Source organism: Brachyhypopomus gauderio, chromosome 4 (assembly GCF_052324685.1).
Source record: "Brachyhypopomus gauderio isolate BG-103 chromosome 4, BGAUD_0.2, whole genome shotgun sequence".
NCBI classification, from domain to species: Eukaryota; Metazoa; Chordata; class Actinopteri; order Gymnotiformes; family Hypopomidae; genus Brachyhypopomus; species Brachyhypopomus gauderio.
This window is the reverse complement of record NC_135214.1, coordinates 7728106-7749707: the sequence shown is the minus strand read 5'-3', so window position 1 is coordinate 7749707 and position 21602 is coordinate 7728106. Positions and strand designations below refer to the sequence as shown.

Sequence of the window (21602 nt, the reverse complement as noted above, 5' to 3'; positions counted from 1 at the left end):
ATTCGCTTTATTACATGTTAGCTTGAGAGAAATGGTTGAAGCTGCTTTTGGGTAAGCGAGGAGTGTTCATCACTCCACACATGACACTGAGAAACCCTCAAAGAGAGATACTGGAACAGGCTAATATTGATTTTAAGAGAACAGAAATTATTTTGTGTCTGTTTGCATCAACTGTTCTCTCAGACTGTCAAATTTGACATCGGAGCTGATTGATCAAATACCAAATCAGATATTTGCTGAGCTGAAAGGTTCCTGGTGTAGTTGTCAGGGGCTGATGATGAGTGGTAATGATATGCTTGTACTGATGTAAAACAAAACAGTGTGAACATTTTGCCTTTCATGTGTAGGCTGATCAAAGGGTTTTGCTATTACAGCGTTTAAGTATAGTTTGTGTTGCCCAAGCAACCTAAGCAAACATGCTTAGTTCAAATGTTCCCTTCTCTCTGCTTTCTCTCTTTCTGGTTCTTTTTTGCATTTTAAATGTTTTTCTTCTCACTCTTTTTGAATGCGGCTTGCCAGAGGACTGTGTGGAAAGCCATGCAGAGCAGTGTAAGCGCACCGTCCTTCCCTGGACCTGCGTGCGCAGGCATGCATCCACCAACACTCTGCTCACACATGATTCTTCCAGTCTCAGGATACACGTGTAAATGCACCTACAATGCAATCACTTTAAATATGAACAACTCAAACCACTGACAGAGACAGAGGTGCATTTCAGATCTTATAAGTGTAAATCGTCTAAATTCTGAAGTTGGTTTTCACATAAAAATGTCATATAGAATTACAGTTTGCAGAGCTGCATCATTTACATGCAGAATAAGAGGAAAAGAGGCATCAGACAGGAGGCATCAGACAGCAGGCATCAGACAGCAGGCATCAAACAGCAGGCATCAGACTGTAGGCAACGTCTCCTGGAGGGGAAGAGCAATATGAACAGTGTTTGCCACTCAGCTGGCAAATATATCACATGATTCACTCTACCCCAACCCTCCCGCTCTCACTCCCTCTCCCTCTCTCTCACTCCCTCTCCCTCTCTCTCACTCCCTGTCATTCTCACTTTCTCTCTCTCATTCTGTCTGTCTCTCCCTCTCTCTATGCACATTAGGACTGTACCCACCACCCACTGTATTAGAAACATTTATGTCATAAATACCTGTTGGTTGTGCAGTTAGTTTATATTACCCAACATGCAACTCTTTGTCAGTGGTTAGTTTGGGATGTAGAACCGTTGGCTGGATAATCAGAGCGCTGATAATTCAAATCTTTCTGATGCTTCAAGAAGAAATTTGTGTTGCAGTAAAGCAATAAAAATGAATTACACACAACCCATTAACAATGCAAAACTAGTGGAATGGTGCAATTATGAGTAAACTAGTGTAATGGTGCAATTATGAATAAACTAGTGCAGTGGTGCAATTATGAGTAAACTAGTGCAGTGGTATAAACTAGCAGAACAGAATGGGGACATTTACTCTGAGATAATGAAGAATGTTTGTTGCTTGTGTTTGGAAGGACATTTTGTATATTTTGCTCTGACTATAGAGCTTATTTTTTAAGGAAAAGGTCATCAAGATTTTCTAGTATTGATCCATAGTGTAGAAGTATCTGATGGACCTTCCCTCTCCATGTTTATATCACTGACCACTTTTCCAACACTGTCCAGTCACTGAGGTCACAACGAAGCCAAAGTTTCATCAAAGAACCACTGACTATCTGCCAACATTAAAATTACAGAACACGAAGTCTCTGTTGGTCATACTACCAAAAACAAAAAGGCTACTGGCAGAAATGACATTTGTTTAATTCACATTTAAATTCAAATCCTTGTCAATAACTACACTACCAGACTGTTTGGACACACTAACTCTGTTGATTATTAATTATTTTTGACATAAAAAATAGGGAAGATGCCAAAACAGTAAAACAAAACATGTTATTATGCTCTAATACACAAATATTAGATTCTCTTTAGTAACTATCCAATATTTTGGTGGTAGTGTATATGTTTGTTTTCTAAGGAAATAATGGTTATGTAAATGCTCCTCACGTTCTGGAGCAGAAGAACTGTCCACAAACATCTCCACAAACGTCAGCTGTGACTGCACATACTGCTCCTGCAGTCACTGATCTGTCCTGGCCGGTCCTGTCCTGTCCTGTTCTGGTGCAGGAGTGGGCACAGTACGCACCCTGGTGATGAGCTTGTGTAAGAGAAGCACAACTCTCATAAAACAACACAAGCTCTGTCCACCAGACAGGACACAAACTCCACCTCGCAGTGTTCAGGTTCAAACACCATTAAGACGACTTGTACAGCGTAGTGTGAGGAGAATCAGTACAGTGTTGCGCAGTGTTAAAGAAAGAAATCAATGGAAAATGTTCATATAACTATTTTAAACCAGCCTAAGGGGCTGAACCGTTATAGCAACCAACAGACAGACATGAGGCCTGTCATCACGGTGGACCCGTGGGCATGTCTGAAACTCAAGCTTGCATTAGTTGCATAGATTTTATCCTCTGGATCATTTGCGCATTACACAATAAATTGGTCTTGATTTGTGCAATTCAATACCCAGGGATCCTTCCCAGTGACCTCATGAGAGTGCACTCAGGCCGTCCTCCGCCACAGGGCACTCAGGCCGATCTCCAACAGAGAGGTGGAAATGAATTGGCCGTGGTGGCTGATTGTCATCTTGGAGCCTTGAGTCCAGCCCTCTGCACATAACGTGGCGTCTTCCTGTGCAGGAGAAACAGAACACCATCAGATGGAGATGCGCCAGGTCAACGTCTCCGCTTTATGCCCTTATGCTATATGGAAGTTTGTTTTGAAGTATTTTTTGTTGTTTTTCTTTGTAAATTGTGTTTAGCAGTGGAGCATACATGCAGTACTCACTCCTGTGGGAAGCTTTTTTATTGGTGTTCGGAAGTAAAGGGGAAGAACAGTAAATAAATAGTGTGGATACCCTAAAATATCTATTTACGTTCTTGGCGAGGTTTAACGTAGTTTGTTCTTTTTATGGACATTTATTTATTTATTTGGGCTGAAACCAGGCAGTTAGAGAATACAGATTCTGCACATTCCTCAAGCATAATTATCACTTGCAAGCTGAACCACACCAAGATAAACAGGACAAGGATGAATAGGTTTATATTTTAGGTCATGTAAAGCATATTTCTGTAGTGTTAATTAAGGGGCAGGCTGGAAGCAAATGATTATTCTACATAATGCGTATCTGACAGCTAAAGTCAACATAAAATGTCTTATTAGTTGTAACAACCGGTGTCCTTTGTTTAATTGTGTCCATGCCAGACCTGGCAACCCTTTACCTTAAACATTATTTAATGTTTGTTTATAACATCTCAGCAGTCACTCTGATTCTATTGTGAATCTACAGACCTGGCAACCCTTTACCTTAAACATTATTTAATGTTTGTTGACAACATCTCCCTATTGACTTATCTACAAGCAGTAAAAAATAAATACACATATAAACCCTTAATGCTTTGGGAACCCAATACCTGTAAGACATGTTTTTTTAAGCTTAATTATTTACATTTATGATCAAATTAAATGCATACAGCTCAATGACTAAAACGTGGCACAGAAAACCACCTCAGAACAATAACAATCATAACAGTAAGTGGTCCACTCCTGTCCTAGACACTCAACCCATGGTCTACATCTGTGTCCGTTCTGGTCCAGAGAGTGTAGTATGTGTGACTTAGGTGACAGCTCTATTAATCTCAGGGTGTCCCTCAGACGCTCTGAAGCTGCACACATGGCCGTCCACTCCATCAGTGCAACAGGGTCTAGCAGCCCAGCTCCATCGCCTCATCCTACATGCTTCATGCTGCAGAGTCTTGGTGAAACTGGACCTTTTTTTAATTGTCCCCGTGGTTCTGATCTGGCGGACATTGTTTAAAGGGACGACCCATGCTAGGCGGTGTAGAGCAGAGACACTGGTGGAAGGTGTCCGTGCAGAAGGCTCTGGGCTGACCAGCTGTCCCTGAGTGGTTCCTGCAACAGATTCAGATACACAATAATTTATCGACCCTGCACAAGGCTTTTAGGAGCCTTGCATAGTCGTCTATTACTTGTTCATTACTAATGTTGTTCTTTGTTGTTTATATATTTTATTTATTATTATTGTTTATGCTGGTGTGTGTTAGGTTGAGCAGCACAGGCCCTTCTGAGCTCTGCTTCCTCTGTTGGTATCTTGTGTGTTTTCTTAGGGAGTTTTTGAACTTTCGCCGTTAGCTCTGGGGGCTTGGACACATACATCTGTAAAGGTGGTTTGTGACAATGGCTGATGTGGAAAGCATATAAATAAATGTGACTTTGTCTTTGACTTTGGATCTAATGTCTCCAGAGGAGCAGAGAGACAACGTTGTAAACATGGCCAAATACATCCTTATTGTCTTAAGGATGTATTTGGCCATGTTTACAATGTTGTCTCTCATGACATATAGTAGTTGATGTTTGCCTAAGCACATTTGAACGAGTCCATCAAATTTGCAACTAATCCCAGAATTTAAATACATTTTTCATGTTGTCTAGCAGTCTGAAAAAAGATTGTTTTGTTAAAGGGGTTGTATGAATTTTAAGAGGGGTCAGTTGCATGTTTTAAAGCAAAGCTGTCATTTTTTTACAGTCCTCACAGGTGATATTAAACTGACTGAAATAAATGTGTCTAAAACAGATCACCCCTCTGAGGCTGAAACCATTAAGAGGTAATCATTCATCAGGGCTGACAACATTGTGAGCTATAGTTAGCTCTGTGGCAGATTTTAAAAGTAGTACTGCTCAAAAAAATAAAGGGAACACTAAAATAACACATACTACAATTGATAAAAATTTCAGTTGAAATTTTTTATTTATTACATAGTGGAATGCATTGAGAACAAAATAACATAAAAATGATCAATGTAAATCAATAATATTATCCCATGGAGGTCTGGATTTGGAATCATACTCAAAATCAAAGTGGAAAATGAAATGACAGGCTGATTCAACTTCAGTGGAAATCCCTCAAGACAAGTTAAAATGAGGCTCCTAAAATGTGGTTAAAATGTGGCCTTCACGTGCCTGTAGGACCGAAAGATACGATCCTTAATGTCCATAACAACACAAATAAATGTACACAGCGACCACAACTAAAAAAGGGCTCAGGCGGCAATACAAAATAGGTGCGTTAGGCGCACGATAATCACTACTCTGCAAAATAGAGAACAGGTACAACGTCTTACAACATACGAGAAGCTGGCTCTCTCAAGAGGGGCACGAGGAATAGGCAGCGCCAGACAGCTGGACCTGTGGGTATTTAAAGAGTGCAACATGTGAGTGCAATCACCTGAGGGGGTGTGTCAATAACCCGGTTATTGTGAACGGGGGAGTGTGTGTGTGTGGTTTATGCTAAGGAAGGGAGTGGTTATGAACTGAGGAGGGGAAGAGGGCAAAATGGTTAGGTATTGGGCTAGAGAAGTGGATGTTTGGGGTAGAGAAGGGAATGTTTAGTGGTAGAGAAGGTACTGTATGAGGGTAGAGAAGGGAATGTTTGGGTGTAAAGAAGGGAATGTATGTGGTAGAGTAGGCAATGTATGGGTTAGAGAAGGGAATGTATTGGGGTAGAGAAGGGAATGTATGGGTTAGAGTAGGGAATGTATGGGGTAGAGAAGGGAATGTATTGGGGTAGAGAAGGGAATGTATGGGTTAGAGTAGGGAATGTATTGGGGTAGAGTAGGGAATGTATGGGATAGAGAAGGGAATGTATTGGGGTAGAGAAGGGAATGTATGGGGTAGAGAATGGAATGTATGGGGTAGAGAAGGGAATGTATTGGGGTAGAGAAGGGAATGTATGGGTTAGAGTAAGGAATGTATGGGGTAGAGAAGGGAATGTATGGGTTAGAGTAGGGAATGTATTGGGGTAGAGTAGGGAATGTATGGGATAGAGAAGGGAATGTATTGGGGTAGAGAAGGGAATGTATGGGGTAGAGAATGGAATGTATGGGGTAGAGAAGGGAATGTATGTGGTAGAGTAGGGAATGTATTGGGGTAGAGAAGGGAATGTATGGGATAGAGAAGGGAATGTATGGGGTAGAGAAGGGAATGTTTAGGGGTAGAGAAGGGAATGTATGTGGTAGAGAAGGGAATTTATTGGGGTAGAGAAGGGAATGTATTGGGGTAGAGAAGGGAATGTATGTGGTAGAGTAGGGAATGTATTGGGGTAGAGAAGGGAATGTATGGGTTAGAGTAGGGAATGTATTGGGGTAGAGAAGGGAATGTATGGGTTAGAGCACATATGTCAAAGTCAAGGCCCACAGGCCAGATCCGGCCCGCGAATTGATTACCTATGGCCCCCTGGATGATATTTAATTACTATTAGAACCGGCCCGCAGGCCACAGCCGCCTGCTGGTGTTTTGCACGCACAAACACTACATTCCCCACAATGCAACGGTAGCCCACGAAGTCACTTCAGCGCACACAAGCGGCGAGGGTCTGCTCGGCGAAAATGACATAATCGCAGTGGCTCCGCCCGTACGCGAGGGTGTTGCGCGCTGTCGATTCGCGAGGTCGTGCACCTCTCGAATTTTGTAACTTTGCGCGCACCAGCACGTTAAACTTAATAAAGTTAAATATTTATACATCTATTGGAAATTATTCAAAATAATTCGCTTTTTATTCACATTATTTAATGGTTGTTTATTTTCAAAACGCCCGATCTTAATGTCTTCACGTTCTCTCATGTTTCGTCCTGGAATTATAAGAGGCTCGTATTTGTTAACGTAATACAAAAGAACTGGTCAGTCAGACAGCTATTTGTTGTGAAACGAAGTCGTTACAATTTCATGCATTTTCAAGTACTTTAGCCTAAATTCCAGCACTTTTCAAACCTTTATTACTTTATTCATTTAATGCACAGGACATGTTTTCTTTGAAGGAAGTTTGTTTTTATCTGTTTGCTTGTTGAAAAATGTTTTCACTTGAAATTACTGACAGATCCATAAGAAAATATTGCTTTATTCATTTAACCATTAAATAATATACACTGTGTTAGGTCTTGGTTCAATAGGCTATGTGCAATCATTTCAATATGTTTTAATAAACATTGAACCAGTCCGGCTTGTAGCAAATTTGGTTTTTTGGCCCTCGGTGTATTTGACTTTGACATCCCTGGGTTAGAGTAAGGAATGTATGGGGTAGAGAAGGGAATGTATTGGGGTAGAGAAGGGAATGCATTAGAGTAGGGAATGTATTGGGGTAGAGTAGGGAATGTATGGGGTAGAGAAGGGAATGTATGGGGTAGAGAAGGGAATGTATGGGGTAGAGAAGGGAATGTATGGGGTAGAGTAGGGAATGTATTGGGGTAGAGAAGGGAATGTATTGGGGTAGAGAAGGGAATGTATGGGGTAGAGAATGGAATGTATGGGGTAGAGAAGGGAATGTATTGGGGTAGAGAAGGGAATGTATGGGGTAGAGAAGGAAATGTTTGTGGGTAGGGGCTGGGTGTTAGCTAAGTTTAGGGCTAGAGAAGGAAGTGTCTAAGGTAATTGTACTTGTAAATTTTTCTAAAATAATTGTTCTGTGTTGTCCTAAAGTTAGGTAGGCCTACTGTTAACCCAGTGTATAATGTTTAATCTTACTGACATTTCTATTTAATATGTGTTTAATGTAAATAATGTAATTGAAATTTGTCCTCCGCATTTACCCATCTGTGCAGTTAAAACACACACATGCTAGTCATTACTAGGGGGCTGTAGTGCACACATGCCCAGAGCGGTAGGCAGCCCTAGCCCTAGCCCGGGGAGCAGTTGGGGTTAGGTACCTTGTTCAAGGGCACCTCAGTCATGACCTTAGTCCCTACCACAAGATCATGACTGCCCCTAATTTAACTCTTTTAACACTTTATATTTTAGCCTTTCTTTTTTCCTAGTTTATTGTATTTTTATTGGTTTATTGTTTGTTTGAATTGAATTGAATTACTGTAGAGGTGATCTTTGAATTACTGTAGAGGTGACCTTTGCCTCTGGATTGAAAGGTAGTTTATGGATGAAATCTTGACCTGTGGAATTAAAGGTAGTTTAGGGTTGGTTGTGGATTGGCCAATAAAACCTTGCTACCTTTTCATTTTAGTCATCAGTGTCATGTTTCTGATGCTGTTGTTCACCCCTGAGTTACACATTCCTGTCATCTCAGGCCTATTTTCTACATCACAGAGTGTTCAAAGCACTATTACTATTTACTATTTACCTGGCTGACAGATCACTGCAGTATCATTTCCCAGAAGGCCTTAAAGTTCCCCAACTCCTCCAAATTGTCACCATTAGGAATTTCATGTAAAATTATGGGCTTTAGATTGAATGTCCGATCGAAAGGGGTTTAATTAGCTGTATGTAACATATGTAGCTGTTACAGTGAATCCACAGCAACAAATTATGAAAAACTACAAAGCCAAATTGCTGTCAACTCTCAAGTTTGGTTTCATGGTTCAGTGGAACACACAGACTCATTTTGGGTCAGAAAGCACCCGTCATGTGATCTGTCATCTGACATTGGCAGGAAAGTAGGCCACACAAGCTAGTTTGAACTCACCAAGAGAGTTCACTCTTTAGAAATCTTCACAATATGCTCTTGTTCTCCTCATCGTGGGACCATGCAGTGCCTAGGCCAGACATTTAACTCTAACCAAAGGTTTAACCTTACCCCTAACCCTATAAGTGTTCAATTGAATTGTAGTGCTGAAAGTTAAAGTTATCAGGGCAATGTTAAGAACATTAAGAAATTAAGAAACCATTAAGAAAAATAAGAACATTTTCAGTTTGGATTTTAAAATGATTTTTTGAATGTCTTCATCAGGTAGGTTATTCCAGCTTTTGTGTCCTCCATGTTTGGCGTTTATAGCCGAGGCTCCTCGCTGAAGTGCTGCAGGTGATCTCAGAGGCCTGGTGACTGATCTCAGAGTCCTGGAGACATTGACTGAGCCCTCAGTCTGAAGGTGGAAGCATCTGTCACAAATGATGGTGCAGGCTGGAGATTTCAGGCTTTGGAACACTTTAACTTATTCATATCATTTCACCTTTTTGTGCATGGGGGAACCTGCCCATCCCAAGTAGCCACCTATAAAGATTTTGGTTGTTGGCTTTTGCCAGTTCCAGCTATCTGTGACGTTTTTCTCTGAGGTCCCTAACCAATCCACTAACATAGGTTTCTAACAGAATGAAATGGGGTTTGAGGATGATTGCAGATTGGTTAGGCTTTCTGGAACTTGCTGGAAGTGAAACAGGTGCACTAACTAGGTTTCTAACTTTAAAAGTTCATGTGCTGAATTAATTAATCAGACTTTGACTTTCTTTTTACATGTGAAACTGGCAAACAGCCATGCATTTTAAAATTGGATTTGCTATCTACTCCATGCAATGATTACTTCACCAAACCCAGAGAGACTGGTGGAGCAGTTCTTTTTGTCAGAGCTTGTATGTTACTCATGCCTGCCTTTTAGCAGTCATGCATTTTTATTTTTAACCATTACAATTCTTAGCACATGTACAGTTTTAATTATCTTCACTACCTAAGCCTGTAAAAAAATGAATGTCAGTTCTGTCTTTGGCAGCCCTGGAGGTTTTGGGAGCCCTGGCAAGAAAAAAACTCCCTAAGATGGCAGGGATAAGGAAGAACTCTTGAGAGGACCAAGACTCAAAAGGGAACCCATCCTCCATTGGGCGGCCCATTAGCAGAAGTCCGTATTTATTGTTCAAATATAGTTCTATAGTTATAGTTCTAATTCCAAGCTGAGTCATCACAGTCCCTTCAATGCAGATGATGAACCTCAGGTAGGAGTTGGCATCAGTGCCTCCTCTTGCGGCGATGGCACATACAACCACGGCATCGGCACATCCGCTGGCATACCAGACCATTTCTTAGGTGCTTGTATGGAAATGTATTTGGTAGAAGCATGCAACCAATATATAAAAAAGAGGTTGAGTATGTGAACATCAATTTAGACAACCGTCGATTTAAACAGACATACATAGCTCACGTACCAGTGATTAGCATGTGGCTCCGGCAGGCTTATCTATAGCAGCATAACTAAAGGGAGGGGCCCGGAGGGGACCACAGTCATGAGAGCTCAAAGAGCCATTGCTTTCCACCCAAATCATTATCACAACTAGTGATCCCATGACATGGTTGGATGACAGCATCAACATCTCAGATTACCAGAAGACTCAATGACTCCAGCCTATTCTGTGGAATGTTGTGATCAAAGGTGTCAAAAGCAGCACTAAGGTCTAACAGTATAGGAAAATAAATGTGTCCTTAACCAGAGGATACTAAGAGATCATTTACTACTTTAGTCAGCAGTTTCAGTGCTGTGGTGGGGTCAAAATCCCGACTGAAATAACTTTTGACACTCTATAGACATGTTCTGTCTGTAAGAAAGAAGAGAGTTGCGAAGAAATTACTTTCTCTAGAATTTTAGAGATTGACAGATTAGAGATTGGCCTATAGTTGGACAGTTCCTGGGGATTAAGACCAGGTCTTTTAATTAGTGGCTTGATGACAACAAGTTTTTTGGGGATGTAGCCTAGGCACAGAGAATAGTTAATTATAGTAAACACAGGTTCTACTGTGACGCAGGGACAGAGGCGGCCGGAGGCAGGGGTTCCATATCAAACTCTTTATTCTCCATGTCAAAAGTGAGAAGCAACACAAAGGAGTAGGTTTCAGCAGCAACAAACAGAACTAGCCAATAGAAATAAAGCCTTGTGACAGATGTAGAATCACTCACGAGGCGCAGGAGCAGGTCTTGGCCTAGTGGTAGGGAACTGGTCTTGTGACCGGAGGGTCGTGGGTTCAATTCCCAGACCTGAGGCCATGACTGAGGTGCCCTTGAGCAAGGTACCTAACCCCAACTGCTCGCCGGGCTAGGGCTGCCCACCGCTCTGGGCACGTGTGATCCACAGTTCCTAGTAATCACTAGTGTGTGTGTGTGTGTTCTGATTGCACAGATGGGTTAAAAGCGGAGGACAAATTTCGATTGGGGTGTAAAAATCACAATTGACAAAATATGGCACATTTCATTTCATATGGCACATTTCATTTCATTTCAGGTCTTGGGAAGAGAGGTGTAGACTACTTTCAATGTGCAGCTCTGGACTGCACAACCTGTGGGCTTAGAGTGCACACTGATTGGTTACAGGTTACAGCACACTGATTGGGACATAGAGGGTGGTTTGGTGCTTGGGGGTGTGTGCAGTGTGGGTGTGCGTGTGAGTGCGCGCGCCCTCTGGTGGCCGCCTCACCATGACATCTACATTACTGTGCAGTGATTCTTTGAGTAGATGAGTTGGTACTGCATCTAGTATGCATGTGGAGGGATTGGCAGATTTTACCAATAAAATAAGCTCCTCACGACCAATTGGGGAAAAGAACTCCAATAGAACATCAGGTCTGACCAGACAGCTGTCAGAGTGCATTTGCAGGTTGACAGGCTCTGAGAGAGCATGACAATTTTTTCCCTAATTTTATCAATCTCATCATTAAAGAACTTCATAAAACTGTTACTGCTGCACTCCTGTGGCTTTCAATTTAGTTTTAAATAGGAATCTTGGCTTACTTTTTTCTATTAAAGCCAATAGGTATGAGGATTTTGTCGTATGGAGGGCATGCTTATATTCAATGAGGCATGTTTTTCCATGGTAATCTATATACCTCTAACTTAGAATTTTGCCATTTATGCTCCAGGATTCACGTAGCTTGTTTGAGACTATGCGAGTGTTCATTGTACCAAGGGGCTATTCTTCTCTCACTTACTCTCTCATATACTCGGTAATATTCTAGAGCTACAGGTGTACGGGGGCCCTGAAAGTCCATCGCGCTGCCAAGGAAAAACGTGCTGCAAATACACAACTGGATAGAATTAGAAAAGCTCTTTAAATGTAGCTAGCTAGCTGTTCAGACTTAAAAAAACTTTTTCAGGCTTAATTTCCTAGCTAGCTAGCTAGCAACATTTAAAGAGCTTTTCTAATTCAATCTTGTTGGACATAATGAGATACTGTCTAACACAACTCTTGTTTCTAGTTTAAAAACTACAGTGTTATTCCCTTGGTCTTACCAAGTTATGTTTTGTCTATTTTGGTGAATTGTTTTAAGACATAATGAATCATTTAGCTCACACGTAATAAAATCGCTTACTTATCACTAAGTTATCGCGGCTTATATCACGGGTAAAAAACTACTAAGGCTCAAAACTCTGATAAAAAATCCCATTTAACACAGCTTAGTTTCTATCTAAATACCTAGCTAGGGGACTTCATTAATAAAGCTCTTAAAATGTAGCTAGCTAACTACATTTAAAGAGCTTTACTATTACTAAGTTCTGTTCAAAATATTGAGAAACTGTATAACACAACTGTTGTTTATAGCTAAAAACCTGTAGAGTCCCTGCATAAAATAGTTCATCCATTTTGATCCATTTGCTTAGCGTTTTTGCAGTGTGTTTTTCCTTTGCAGTACAATGGACTTTCAGGACCACCATAAATCCGTCGTTCAAACGCAATTTCTATGTTATGAGACTGTGATCAGAAACGGCCTCACTTGGAGGAAGTACTGGTAAATTGGTTATGTCAGTACCAAACGATAAGACCAAGTCTAAAGTTTGACTACAATTATGCATAGGTGATTGGGTTCTGATGCAATCGAAATTTGTCCTCCGCTTTTTACCCATCTGTGCAGTTAGAGCACACACACACACTAGTAATTACTAGGGGGCTGTGGATCACACAGCCCAGAGCGGTGGGCAGCCCTAGCCCGGCGCCCGGGGAGCAGTTGGGGTTAGGTACCTTGCTCAAGGGCACCTCAGTCATGGCCTCAGGTCTGGAAATCGAACCCACGAACCTCCGGTCACAAGACCAGTTCCCTACCACCAGAACATGACTGCTCCCTGACTGTAGCATGTCAGTGGCTAATAGATGTCGATTACTTGAGGAACTGCATACATTGTGGCCTTTGATGGCTACATCTCAGATATAGCAGCAATGCCTATGAGATTTGATTTGCTGGTAAAAAATCATAAATGGGAACAAAGTGTACTTGTTTAGGTATAGTCTTTACTGTGCTTATTTAGGTGTTCTCTGCTGTACTTGTTAACATGTAGTCTGTATGTGTTTAGGTGTAGTCTATGATATCCTTTATCAGGTGTAGTCTATTCTGTTTAGGTGTAGTTTGTACTGTACTTGTCTATGTTGAACATGTGTAGGTGAAGTCTGTACTGCCAGTTTAGGGTGATATGTACTGAGTTAATGTAATGGCCCTGTGACCTGGTATTTTTCCACATGTATACTATTATTGAATATTATTTATATTATTTAATACGGTGACTGAGACAACCCATGGCGCTGTAAATTCACAAAGTAAATTAATCAAAGTGACAGCACGCTACATTTCAGAAACGCTCTGCAAATTCAATTATAGCACACTGGAAGTGGGCCACAACACAACAGAAGCATTTCTGGAAGAATTATTATAAGCAGTGACCCTATAGGTTTTTAGCCAGAAACATGAGTTTTGTTATAGGCCTACATCTCATTTCATTGAATGTGACAGAAGTACTAAAGCCCTTTAAATGTAACTTGCTAGCTAGGTATTTATACAGAAACTAAGTTGTGTTAAATGGTATTTTTATGAGGATTTGTAGGCTACATGCCAGGTTAGCTAGCTACATTTAAATAGCATTTAGCTTACCTGTGGCTTTAAGCAACAACTACTAAGTTAAAAATTAAGCGATTTTATCACAGGTGAGCTAAATGATGCAATATATCTCAAAATGATTCCACAAAATAGACTAAACATAACCTGGTAAGAGACAAAGAGAATAAAGTTTTTAGATCGCAACAAGAGTTGTGTTATACAGTATCTCATTACATTGAATGGGACTGAAGAGGTTAAGCTCTTTAAATGTAGCTAGCTACATTGCCCTTGTCAGATCTATGACTGGTAACCTTGGATTGAAGATCATAGTTTATTTCAATGTAAGAATTTTTGTCATATTTTTGTAGCTAACAAAAGAATAGTTGCTTATCTTTGCAACGGAAAATAAAAAACGACTTTTAAGTGAACGAAAAAGGAACCAACATGACTGAAGAAACATGAAACCCTTCCTGAAGAAACACAAACACCTTACTGAGGCAACACAAAACATTTGGGATGAACATGACTCTGGAGTGTGGGGAGGCAGGACTGTAATGATTGTACCTTCACCATGTCATCCTGGGGCTTTGGTGAAATTCTAAAATAATCTAAAATAATAAGTGCTGTTATTCTCCAATGGTGTAATACTTTTTGCTGCTCTCTGACACTAATCTCTACACCATGACCATCAGCCTCTGATCAACAGATGGATCATACTTGTGATTTCATGAAAAACAGAAGCAGGGTACGATCAATTCAATTTGCTTCCTCTATGGGTTTGTATCTGTTGCTTTTCTTGGGTTTGTATTGTGACATTACCCTGTTTCCACTCTGATAGATGTATGTGGGTGTGGGGTGGGCAGGGCATACTCAGAGACGTAGATGAAACTCCAGATCATGGAATCTCATCATTCACAATGCGCTCCATCAGTGTTTGAGCCCACATAACATAACAACTGTAGCCCTCATCTTCTCCAGGTTCTCTGTTGTTTCCAGAGGTGTCAAGTAATGAAGTACAAATACTTTGTGTCATCGTTAAAAAAAAAAACCCTATCCTGACTAATTGCGCCATCCGGATAGAGTGAATTTGATTGTGGTTGGATGAGAAGTATAAACATAATATTCCGACACCCTATTGGTTTGTACGTGATCCATCGCACCTGCACACGTCACGTCACACTCCAGCGAGGACGTAGCAGTATGTAGTTTAGTATAAAGATGTCCATGGCAGAGCTTCAAGAGAATTTGAGCGAAGTGTCCCAACTAAGCACCAGCGAGGAGGTTGGTAGCCAGGAAGACCAACTAACCCTTGTACTAAAGTGCATTCATTTTCAATGGGCATTTTGTCCCTAATGGCTTTTTTTCCCCTTACACTACTTTTACTTTTATATTTTAAGTAGTTTTAAAAGCAGTACTTTTACACTTTTACTTGAGTAAAAAGCTTGAGTTGATACTAACTTCTACAGAAGTGTTTTTAAACCCTAGTATCTATATTTCTACCTGAGTAATGAATGTGAATACTTCTGACACCTTTGGTTGTTTCTGAGATTCACATGGTTTATCATGTGTTCTTCTTTCTCCACCATTGATGAACTATGATGATGCTTGTGCACGTAGTGGCAGAATTGTAGAACTGTCTGCATTGCCTGCTGTGTTGTGTGTGCAGCTGTCTCTCTGTGCCGCTCTCAGTCATCCACTCAACTCAAGTAGCTGAATGTGTCACCACCTAGTGCTCAAAATTCCACATTACATGTTCAAGAACCAGGGCTCAACTACCAAACCAGTTTAAGCAACTCTGTCATTTCATATGCATTTTTTGCATATCAGATTCTAATTAATAGATTTGCACAAACAGGATGAGGGGATACTTTATCTGTATTTTGGAATGATTTAATCCATATTTTATTAAAAAAGCATATCACACACAAATGTTCTCCTTATATATGTGCCATAGTTTTTAAAGTCCATGATGTATTTACGTTTGTAGAAAGATTGATAACCATATACATATACCTCAAAATGTTGCTTTAAAACAGTTGTATTAGCACTTACACACCTTTACTCTCCCTGACATTTTACTGACCTGTAAATGTAGTGATCACAAAGGTCTTGGCATAATGAAGTTGCCAGAAAATAACTGAATTCTTTGCCTTTAAATCTTTACTGACAGCAGAATTGCAGGTGTCCACTTCTGTATTCACACTCACACACACAAACACAAACACACTCAATCACCCTCACACACTCACTCACACATGCTCACTCACATACTCACACTCACAAACTTACACAAACACTCATACACTCACTCACATACACACTCACATTCACTCCTTCACACTCTCACAGACTCACTCACACACACCCATGCGCACACACTCACACACACACACACACACAAATCACTCAGAACAGTCTTGCAGAGCCTCCTTTTCCTTAGACATTCTCTCTGTCTCTCTCTTTGTCTTTCTTTCTCTCTCTCTCTCTCTGTCTGTCTCTTCTCTACCCTACACACTATCCTACACACAATCCTACACACTATCCTACACCTACCATTAACACTTCATCCTACACTCTATCCTACACACTACACAATACCCTACACACTACACACTATCTTACACACCAATACTACCCTACATACTATACTACACTCTACCCTACACACTACCCTATACACTGTCCTACACACTGTCCTACACACTATCCTACACACTGTCCTACACACTATCCTACACATTACCCTACACACTATCATACACACTACACACTACCCTACCCACTACACACTATACATTACCCTCTCCATCTTTATTGATTTTATTGATTTCTATGGAAGGTTTATTTATGAGTTGTAAATATTTACAATGTTTTAGTTGTAAATATTTTTCAGGACATACATGCACATGAAGCTGAGCATTTTAGTTGTGTTGATCATCTCTTCAGCTGCCTTGTCTGGTGAGCTCATCACTTTTCTTTCTTTCATTGTTCCACTCTGCAGGTGACTGACATCAAAGAGAAGCTGGGTCACTTTAAACAGTTCTGGTCAGTGTTGCCCGAGGCCGTGTGCCAGGAGGAGCACGTGGCCGCTGAGGGGGCGGAGGAGGCCTCCTGCTGGAGTGGGCAGGAACAAGGCGGGTATGCAACGAGCTCCACCACTGCAGCACTGTACTACAGTTACACCACTCCAACACTGTACTACAGCACCACCACTCCAACACTGTACTACAGCACCACCACTCCAGCACTGTACTACAGTTACACCACCACTCCAGCACTGTACTACAGCACCACCACTCCAACACTGTACTACAGCACCACCACTCCAGCACTGTACTACAGTTACACCACCACTCCAGCACTGTACTACAGCACCACCACTCCAACACTGTACTACAGCACCACCACTCCAGCACTGTACTACAGTTACACCACCACTCCAGCACTGTACTACAGCACCACCACTCCAACACTGTACTACAGTTACACCACTCCAGCACTGTACTACAGTTACACCACTCCAACACTGTACTACAGCACCACCACTCCAACACTGTACTACAGTTACACCACTCCAGCACTGTACTACAGCACCACCACTCCAACACTGTACTACAGCACCACCACTCCAGCACTGTACTACAGTTACACCACCACTACAGCACTGTACTACAGCACCACCACTCCAACACTGTACTACAGTTACACCACTGCAGCACTGTACTACAGTTACACCACTCCAACACTGTACTACAGCACCACCACTCCAACACTGTACTACAGCACCACCACTCCAGCACTGTACTACAGTTACACCACTCCAACACTGTACTACAGCACCACCACTCCAACACTGTACTACAGCACCACCACTCCAACACTGTACTACAGTTACACCACTCCAACACTGTACTACAGCACCACCACTCCAGCACTGTACTACAGTTACACCACCACTCCAGCACTGTACTACAGCACCACCACTCCAACACTGTACTACAGCACCACCACTCCAGCACTGTACTACAGTTACACCACCACTCCAGCACTGTACTACAGCACCACCACTCCAACACTGTACTACAGTTACACCACTCCAGCACTGTACTACAGTTACACCACCACTCCAGCACTGTACTACAGTTACACCACCACTCCAACACTGTACTACAGCACCACCACTCCAACACTGTACTACAGTTACACCACTCCAGCACTGTACTACAGCACCACCACTCCAACACTGTACTACAGCACCACCACTCCAGCACTGTACTACAGTTACACCACCACTCCAGCACTGTACTACAGCACCACCACTCCAGCACTGTACTACAGTTACACCACCACTCCAGCACTGTACTACAGTTACACCACCACTCAAACACTGTAATACAGCACCACCACTCAAACACTGTACTTCGGTTACACCATTCCAGCACTGTACTACAGTTACACCACCAATCCAGCACTGTACTACAGTTACACCACTCCAGCACTGTACTACAGCACCACCACTCAAACACTGTACTACAGTTACACCATTCCAACAATGTACTACAGCACCACCACTCCAGCACTGTACTACAGCACCACCACTCCAACACTGTACTACAGTTACACCACTCCAACACTTTACTACAGTTACACCATTCCAGCACTGTACTAGTTACACCACTCCAGCATTGTACTACAGCAACACCACCACTCCAGCACTGTACTACAGTTACACCACTCCAGCACTGTATTACAACACCACCACTCCAACACTGTACTTCAGTTATACCACTCTGGCACACTGTAATGGTGGGTTTTTAGTTTCGTGTGTGGTGACATTTTTACTGAAGTTATGTAATAGGAGTTAAACTTGTTTCAACTGCAGGAGTTCCCTAAGCATATCTGTATGAAGTTTACAAATTTACAGGGGAAGTAAAATAATTGAATCTGACTGGTTGTGCACATCATACCCACTTTTGTAATGCTTGTAAGTGGTTGTTTTCAGCAGAGCTGACCCTAAAGTTCTAAAAGATGAAGTCACTGACCAAGTGAATAATCCAGAAGCAGGATTGGATATCAGCAGACCGGATTCCCTCATAAGACAACAGGTCATGGCCCTCAGAGTAATGACCAACAAGCTAAGGAGCGCCTACAACGGCAATGATATTTCCTCACAAGACTCGAGTAAGACATCATCGTTTGAAAGGCTGTTGTGTTAACAAGGAATGCTGCACTTTGTCTTATTTTGTATAGTGTATCTACTCTTTAAAGAAACTACTTTACAAAATGTGATTTCTGGAATAAGCTTCCTGAGATAGTAACACAGTAGAAAATTTTAATATTATCAGTCCAAATTGCTGTAGTTACTAGTTAGACTTTCAACAAGGCTGTCTTTGAGCACTAATCTACTTGGTTCAGGAAAATGAGAACAACATGGGAATAAAAAAATTACTGTTCAAAGTACAGAGGTCGGCCCTGTTGAAAGTACTGACTACTGATAAAAGAGGTCGGCAACACTTGATTAAGTGTGAATGTGTCCTTGTGATGGCTTTGGATGGCACTTAGGTCTGCAAGGTCTGTGAAACCGTTGGTGGTGGACTGGTGTGTTTTAGATATATTTCATATATTTAGTTTCATTTTTATATTTAGAGTAATATATATCACAGTGCTGTCTCTGATATCTTCTTTCTCTCTTTTTGTCTCCCTCACTCTCTCTCTCTCTCTCTCTCTCTCTCTCTCTCTTCTCTCTCTGCTGTCAGGTGATGAGATCAGTGGTTCAGGCAGCGGTAGTGGGTGCATGGAGTCATGTGTCACAAGCCCTGACACTCCTGTTACTCAAGGCCCTGTTCCGGGGGTGGACCGGCAAGCTGAGCAAGGCTCCGCCCCCCCACACTCCCAGCCCCACCTACCACTGCTGCTGTCCACCCTCACAGTGCTGAACCTCTGCAGATAGGACACATCAGCAGCCTGACACCTGCTTCAGCTCCACCTGCCCCCCAATCCCAACAGCTTTCTGCCCCCCACCTCTGGAGAGCTTTCTGCCCCAGCTGAGGATCCATATTTTCTCTGGGAGAGATGTAAACAACTGAGGCCTCTTCTATCATGTCCCAAACATTGCCACAAACCAAATGAAGGCAGTTAGTACTGGCCTTAGTAAAACAGCAACTTTAATTAGCAGTGCACATTCCTGCTTCACTTTTGCAATGTATTTACAATGTGTTTGTATTTACAGTGTACAGTGTAATCAATCATATATATATTGCCAAAAGTATTCACTCACCTGTCCTAATCTTTCAAAGGTTTGGACTCCGGTGTTCCAATCACATCCATTGCCACAGGTGTATAAAACCAAGCACCTAGGCATGCAGACTGCTTCTATAAACATTTGTGAAACAGTGGGTCACTCTCAGGAGCTCAGTGAGTTACAGCATGGTGCTGTGGCAGGATGCCACCTGTGCAACATGTCCAGTCGTGAGATTTCCTAAATACTACTGAATATTCCACAGTCAGGTGTGGGGTTGTTTAGTTTGGTGGAGGGGGGGATTATGGTGTGGGGTTGTTTAGTTTGGTGGAGGGGGGATTATGGTGTGGGGTTGTTTAGTTTGGTGGAGGGGGGATTATGGTGTGGGGTTGTTTAGTTTGGTGGAGGGGATTATGGTGTGGGTTTGTTTAGTTTGGTGGAGGGGGGATTATGGTGTGGGGTTGTTTAGTTTGGTGGAGGGGGGATTATGGTGTGGGGTTGTTTAGTTTGGTGGAGGGGGGATTATGGTGTGGGGTTGTTTAGTTTGGTGGAGGGGGGATTATGGTGTGGGGTTGTTTAGTTTGGTGGAGGGGGGATTATGGTGTGGGGTTGTTTAGTTTGGTGGAGGGGGTTATGGTGTGGGTTTGTTTAGTTTGGTGGAGGGGGAAAATGGTGTGGCTTTTTTAGGTTGGTGGAGGTGGGATTATGGTGTGGGATTGTTTAGTTTGGTGGAGGGGGAATTATGGTGTGGGGTTATTTTCAGGAGTTGGGCTCAGCCCCTTAGTTCCAATTAAAGGATCTCTTAATGCTTTAGCATACAGATTTTGGACAATTTCATGCTCACAACTTTGTGGCAATAGTTTGGAAATGACCCCTTTCTGTTCCGACATGATTGCACACCAGTACACAAAGGAAGGTCCATGGATGGACATGGCTGAGTGAGTTTGGTGTGGACCCGATTGGCCTGCACAGAGTCCTGTCTTCAACCCCCTGAATCAGAGTGGAGTCAGGCCTATTTGTCCAGCATCAGTGTCTGACCTCACAAATGCACTTTAGGAAGAATGGTCAAAGATTCCCATAAACACACTCCTGACCTTTGTGGAGAACCTTCCCAGAAGAGCTGGAGCTGCTGCTATCACTGTGGAGGGTGGGCCAACATATTAGACCCTATGGATTAAGAATGGGATGTCATTGAAGTTCATATGCATGCGAAGGTACATGAGTGAATACTTTTGGCAATGTAGCATGTGTGTGTGTCTAAAACAGACAGTTGGTACCACTGTAAATTCTTTGCTGTTTTTGTTTGTTTGTTTGTATAATTTTTTTTTTTTTTTTCATTTTTCTGTCCGTATGACTCCACCCAGCCCTAGCGGTGCAGAAAGACTTCTGTTCTGCTCAGTCTGAAAGCAGCACTGTGTGGTAGTGCATCTAAAGTTGGTTTCATGCTGGTCCAGATTTGTATGTCCCCTGAAAGGCTGAATCTAAATGTACTTTTGCACAGCTCCCCATTCAGTCCTGCTCTAGCTCAGTGTTTTGGACATCACTGAGTGGGACAGTGTAATGACAAACCTGAACATTTAGTCAAAGAGAGCCCGGCAGGGAAGACAGCTACAGAACAGGGACATTCTCAGTGTGCTGTGTGTTTTGAAGCCTTAATATCAATCAGCTATACTTATTCTGTA

At 42.0% G+C, this 21602-nt stretch overlaps 1 protein-coding gene across 4 annotated transcripts in view; it reads left to right on the top strand.

Annotated features, from left to right (window-relative positions):
- gpc6b (glypican 6b) overlaps positions 1-20214 on the top strand; it is a 69869-nt gene extending 49655 nt beyond the window's left edge. The window contains exons 7-10 of one of the 4 annotated variants that reach the window (XM_077001931.1): positions 520-549; positions 16684-16820; positions 18685-18863; positions 19439-20214. In XM_077001931.1, coding sequence (XP_076858046.1) covers positions 520-549; positions 16684-16820; positions 18685-18863; positions 19439-19632 — 540 coding nt within the window. In that variant the 3' untranslated portion in view covers positions 19633-20214. The remainder of the gene's footprint in view (positions 1-519; positions 550-16683; positions 16821-18684; positions 18864-19438) is intronic. The other 3 variants (XM_077001932.1, XM_077001933.1, XM_077001934.1) reach the window with 3 other exon arrangements.
- The last annotated feature ends 1388 nt before the right edge of the window (positions 20215-21602 follow it).